The following is a 6,500-nucleotide window of genomic DNA, read 5'->3' as shown; positions in this document are numbered from 1 at the left end:
TCCGGGGGCGAGCTGTGAAATTTCCTGGCATATGGCATGCAGGTCTTGACATAAAATTCATGTTGTGCACACATTTGCTTTTGTTCTGACATGCAGCTTCATGCTATTCTGAGTCACGTCATAGCCAAAAAGCAGAGTAATTCACTTTGCTGATTTGCATGCTGTGTAAGAAGCGGCAAGTCCCACTGCCTAGCTTAAGTATTTAAACTGGTGTTGGTGCTGACAGATGACGATGGTGACGGTTGTTCAAGGTGACATCAAGTAAGAAGCTGGAGTTGTGTCTTGTGATACGTATTACTTTGGAAAAGCTTGACTTGATCAGTCCAGCACTGAAGGGATTGTTTTCTACCTGTTAGTGTAGGAGTCAGAGAGTCAGAGCTCCTTGGCTGTTTTTCTCTCAGCTTGCGACACTTGATATTTGGCAATGCTTTTGCTCCTTTGTGCTCATGTTTCTCCATTTGTAAAATGGGTACAGCGATCATTATCTTTGCCTCACGGAGTTGTTGTGCATCTTAACGTGTTAATGTTTGCCAAGCACTTCAAGGGCCCCAGATAAAAAGTGCTTGTAAAAATAGACTCTGGAAGAGCCTTCTGGGTTATCTGTTGCAACTGGTTTTCCTGCACCAACATGAATATGCTTCAGATAGTGTTAGTTTCGGTTGGAAGGATTTAACTAAAGGTGAAGAATAGCTAAAGAGCTCGTGTTACATCTGGCAGCTGGAACATTTTGATTCAGAGGCAAGTTTTCCATTCCTCTCTCTGTGGACCAAGAGGGACTGGACCAAGGTGTCAGACCCTGTGGCTTGGCCCCTTGTGCATAGGGAGAAACAGCAGCAGCCACCAGGAGCCTGAAAGAGGTGCACTTTGAAATCCCCACGTCCTCGGAGCTCCTTTCTCACAGATCAGCCAGGAGCAGCTACAGCTGAATGGTCGGAAGGTAAGGCGGAGGTTTTTAGCTCTCCCTGTCCTGTGCCCTCCCAGAGATGCTTTCTCGGGGCTTGGGTCTTCCTTCACTATGTGGGGAGTAACAGCTGGGAGGAGCTTCCTGATCTTCTAAGGACCATGGTTATTCGACTCAGACTCATCAAGGTTCCCTTCCCCCCTCTACCCCGCCCTCGTTTTCCATCTCATCATAGCCAATTGGCCCTCTTTAACACAACCTGCTCTGCTTCCTGTAGCCCATCGCTACCTAACGGCATCTTCTTGCTTTTCTCTCTACCTCTCCTGTGCACAGTGTCTGGCTTCAAGGACCAGTGGTGAGGGGGAGTTTTTCCCTTTTTTTTCTCCTGCCCACCAATAGAAGCTGCCATATTTTCTGCTTGCCAGACTTGTATCAGACCCCTTCTGACCTCTGTGATGGGACTTGGACTGGGGAAGAGATTTAGCGAATGTGGTATCTTTAGGTTGACCAAACAGGAAAAGCAGCAGAGATGAGAGTGCCTAAGACTGGTGAGAGCGGAGTCGGAGGATAGATGGCAGGACAGAGGAGAGGTTAGAAGGTGGTCAGAACTAGAGATGCTGAAGCATTGGAGATGGTAAGGATGAGATTGCGGGTGCGGGAGGGAAGAGGGGGCAAGGTACCAACTCTTTTCCCAGTAAAAGGGGGAAGAGCTGCCCCTGAAATGATTGCAAAAGATGCAAATTAAAGAAAGCCTCCATTTTCTAGTGGCCGGTGAGTATGCAAATTAGCACATGGCCTCACACAAAATTAGATCTTGAGGGGGTTTTTTGGTGCTACAGGGAGGTTTTCTTCAATCACTCCATTGCCCAACCTTACTTTCTTGGCTATGATGCTTCTCATCTTCCAGGCAGCCCTCTTTCCCCGCCACCCCCACCCATCTATCCATTGTCCCTCTTTCGTCAAACTGTCTCTTTCTCTGCCACTGTACGTCTTCATTGCCTTACTAAGAGTATGAGCAGACATACTGCTGTACCTTTTAAGGGGAGAAGACTTGCTGCTCATCTGCTGCTGTCATCTCTTTGCTTCTAACTCACTGTAACTTAAGCTAAACAGTCATTTCCCACTGCTTTGATTCACCTACTGCAGGTTAAAAGCAGGCAGATGGAATGGGCGCACTGGATTCACCTACATCATCATAAGGGTCGGCCATGTGCCAAAGAGGTGTAAATGTTCCATCTGTTCACATCCTAACAGTTTCATAATATAAAATAAACACTCAAATTAATTGGATAGACTTGACTACCGTGTCTTCCTAACTTGTCTTTGATCTGTGTTTCGGTTTTCTGTCTCTTCAGGACAGGGATTGTGTTTGGAATATAACTTAGATCAGGGCTGTCCATCTTCTAAGCAGGTGAGGGCCAAACACCTTGCATCGGGGGGGCTGCACACCCATGGATGACATCAGGGTAAGCCACAAGCCTTCCCAGGCTGCAGGCCATACAGACATCTCTGCTGTATCACATAGGTGCTCCTCCGCGCTGCTACATTTTGTGCCCCCTATCCCTGCAACTGCTGCACAGTGCACCTGCAGGGCTCTAGGTTCACCTTCATCTATCCTGGCCGTGCTGCTCTGTACCACCTCACCCTGGGACAGGAGCAGACACCCAAAGTCAGAAGAGGAAGGAGGAGGCCAGAGACTCTAGCTACTGCTGCAGTCAGAGTGATGGTGGGAAAGTTGTCTGGGCAGGAGCCTGGGAGCCACAACTTAACCCAATTGCACAGTTGGCTGTTTCTTGATTTACAGCTAAGTATTTAGGCCAGAGCCAGGCAAATATTTTTTTTTCCACTTCAGCAGCTGAACCTCTCATTGAAAAAAATGCAGTTCAAATCCCAACAAACATATATATTGTTAAGATATGTTAATACATAAAATATATTAAATATGTTAATTAATATATTAGTATATAGATATATAATATATTGTATTGATTATATATATATATTATATATAATATCATTGTCAATATATGCATTACTTCTTTATTTATTTATTTAATTTATTTATTCCTCCTTTACAAAATGAAAAAAATGAAAAAATCCAGTTGATCTAGAACAAAACATTTCTTGTTTAAGTATTAGTCTAAAAAACAGAAAAAAAAGCAAAGGATATGAATGTCTGATTTTTTTAAAGAAAAATTTGCCAGCAGCAACTGCCTCTATCTTTTTTTTCCTATCACTTTCTCTTCCCAAGAAAATACCCTGTACCCTCTATCATCAGATATTTTGGACTGGGGGGGAGCTCTGTTTGTCCTGTTGATGCTTGCCCACTTTGGATAATTCAACACTCCCTCTCATAAAGCCTCATAAGTACTAATGCTAACTAATTCAAATTATATGAGAACTTGAAAACAACAAAACTGTTCAAAGCCTTTTAACTGCTGATATATCTTAATATACCTTAATATGTGTATTTCCTTATGGTTATTTAAAGTATGCTCATTCTGATTCTGGGGGCTTGGTCAAACAACAACCCAGAGCTTAAAATGGTAATAAAATACATATAATCTTAAGATTTTTCTCCTCTGCATCCTCTGATTGTTAGCCAAAAAATGCTTACAGTAGAATAGAGTAGAATAGAAATCCTTTTACCATACTTCACCCCAAACCTTGCAACAAAAAGTATTTAGCTTCTAATAGATAAGGAAAAGGGTGCTCTAGGGTCCCCTCACAGAGATGAATTCAGCTGATATCAGTTGACAGCATGTCACACAAGGAGATTAGCAATTTCTCAGATAGCCAAAACTGAAGCCTTTCAGTGGTTCCTAGAGCTCCTTTCCCAAGTCACATACATGTTAAGAGTAAGAAATCTTTAACTAACCTATCAGTGGTCATATCTACATGAGATGCTATGTTGCCATAGTGATGAGCTAGGGCAATGTAGCTCATTTCTATAGTGATGTCCAGTTGGAGGGCAGGAACCATGACGCTGAGGCTACTGCGCTGTAGCAACGAGCTAGTATAGTAGGATCGGAAATAACCCGTGTACTGCTGGGACTGCGCGGTAACGGCAGTTACTGCACAGTTGGGGGCACGTGTAGATGCACCCAGTATGATTTCATGGTGGTTCATGCTAAGGCATAGCCATAACAGTCCTGACCCACCCAACTCAGTCACTGTGTGAATGGAGTTTAATTAAATCTAATAAGAGGCTGTTCTAGTTTTCTATCAGCTACCTTGAAGAGAAGATAAATAGGGATGATATGTAATATTTCAAGGTATAAATAGTTTTAAAACGGTTGCAATACAAAGAGTGAACTGTGCTGCCAACCCTTTAGTGATGGCCTGTCTACCATAAATTGGGGCCTGCCCAAACATCCATTCGTAACTATACCATCGGCTCATGCCTTGCCCGATAGGCCTCATGTAAGTTTCAAATCAAGCCTGGCAAAAAAAAGCCCAGGAACTCTAAATGCAAACCCAGTTCTGTTCCAGAAAAGTTTTGGTTGTAACACAGGCAAAAACTCAGGTGAGAACTTCTTTGCTAGGGATAAATTCTGCCCTTTGCCAAATAGTGCAAATGCCAAATCAAAGCATATTTCAGCATTCATTGCCTATGACAGAGAGGATGTACAGTTTGAGGGATCTACTGATAGGGTTTGAGAATCTGGCCTCAAGTTGCTGAAAATTAGAAGTAAGTTTATTGAAACCAGCAATCCAGGCAGGATTGAGGAGCAGGAGAATCCAGTCCATAGGTCTGTCTGAGAGGCGTATGAACATAGGGCGAAACACATGGTCAGTCTCTAGTCAATAGCTAGCCCAGCATAGGAAGGTACCTTTGTTGCTGTCGCTGTGGCCATAGCACCCCAAATGCTGTAAGTCGGGGCACGGAGAATTCTGAATAAACACAGATCTTCCAAACCTCATCTCTGAAGTTCTGCGGAAAGGTGAGAAAATGCTGACAGATTAGACAGAAAAACAGACTAAATTCTACACTATATGTAGAACGTTTTTATGGCTTGTTCCTCATGTTATGGCACCTTAAATTGTGTGTACATGTAGCACCCTTCCTATTTATGTGGCAATTAGCATGTTAACTGCAGCACATATATAACATGTAGAGTGGGCCTGAGTGACATGTCTGGTCCCCCCTCTTCAGTGTGTCACAGCCAGGTGGTATTTGTAACTCCAACCTTTGTTTAAATAATTAGAATATCTTTCCCTCTTGAACTGAAACTAGTGATATGTAAAGATGCAAAGTACAGTTCATAAAGTTAAGGCTATGCATATAGCAGCATTTTAATAGATGCAGTCTGTTGGCTTTGGATTTAGGATCCAGATACCTTGTTCCCAGGAGGGACCCACCCTCACACTGACCATGACCTTTCCATTCGATGATAGGCAAATGTATTGATACACAGTGATAACAGAAAAGAAGCAATGCAAACAATCGAACAATTCTATATATCGACCAAAGCCTAGGGCTGTCATCAGTGTCAAAGTACATCTGGCCAGCATGCAGTCTTCACTCTGAGGCTCTTTCTCTTAGGTGTCAGATGTCAGCTGTCTGGATGTGGGATGCTGAGGCCTCCCCACCCCCACAGTGGGGTGTATGAGATGGGTTGGTTGTATTCCCTCTGTCCATGGTAGGCTTGGAGACCCTTCCTGGGGGATGGGGACCCCTCTCAGAGAAAAGGATGGAAAGGAATAGAAGGAGGGACCCTCTGTTATTCTTATGTCTCTGCTTTTGTTTTCTCCTTCCCTCTTAATGACTCCTGATGACTCTTGGTCCATGGCTCTCTTTGGTTGGTTGTCTTTCTGTGGTCACATGTCCATGTAGCCTGCCAGGCCTTCTCCTAATTTGGTCTGTTCCCCCAAAACCAGGCCTCAGGCCCCCCTGCTCTGAGGCCTTGTTAGCTGGTACCACTTACCTCATGTTATGGGCAGTACAGTACATACTCCCCTGGTTCCCAGAATCTGTGCCCTTGTTGTGTTAGACAACCTATCTGCCCTGAAGACTGTGATCTTGTGTTATGGTATGCCCCCTCAATTCTTAGGCTGTGTTCATCTGTTGGCCTTGTTGTCCATCTGTTGTCCATCTGTCCATCTGTTGGCCCTGCTTCCAGGGCTGGGAGTGCCCTGGAAGCAGATGGGCTGTCTAACACAACAAGGGTATGTCTAACACAGGCTGTCTAACACAACAAGGGGCTGTCTAACACAACTCTGGGTGTTAGAACCAAGCTCTTAGAAATTAATTAACCCCTGCTGCCCATCTTGGCCCCTTCTAATGCATATATCTATACCTATAAGCCAGTTCCCAAAAAACAAACCTTTAAATGCCATTTCTAAGCCAACACAGTCTTGTACTGGCTTTTTGGCTTGAGAATTAGCCAATCTTCCAGGCCTGGCAAGGTGTTTTTTGTTATGATGGGGAAGTGGGCAGAAAACAACAGAATGCAGTTCAACAAGGAGAAATGAAAAGTGCTGCACCTAGGGAGGAAAAATGTCCAGCACACCTACAGCCTAGGGAATGACCTGCTGGGTGGCACGGAAGTGGAAAGGGATCTTGGAGTCCTAGTGGACTCCAAGATGAACATGAGCC

The 6,500-nt window shown here is 44.2% G+C and overlaps 1 protein-coding gene across 1 annotated transcript in view; it reads left to right on the top strand.

Annotated features, from left to right (window-relative positions):
- Positions 1-632: 632 nt before the first annotated feature.
- LOC102376729 (disks large homolog 2) overlaps positions 633-6,500 on the top strand; it is a 519,043-nt gene continuing 513,175 nt past the window's right edge. The window contains exon 1 of the mRNA XM_025214018.1: positions 633-937. Coding sequence (XP_025069803.1) covers positions 927-937 — 11 coding nt within the window. The 5' untranslated portion in view covers positions 633-926. The remainder of the gene's footprint in view (positions 938-6,500) is intronic.

Source organism: Alligator sinensis, unplaced genomic scaffold (assembly GCF_000455745.1).
Source record: "Alligator sinensis unplaced genomic scaffold, ASM45574v1 scaffold906_1, whole genome shotgun sequence".
Lineage (NCBI taxonomy): Eukaryota > Metazoa > Chordata > Crocodylia > Alligatoridae > Alligator > Alligator sinensis.
Note: the sequence above shows the minus strand (reverse complement) of the source record. Positions and strands in the feature narration are given on the sequence as shown.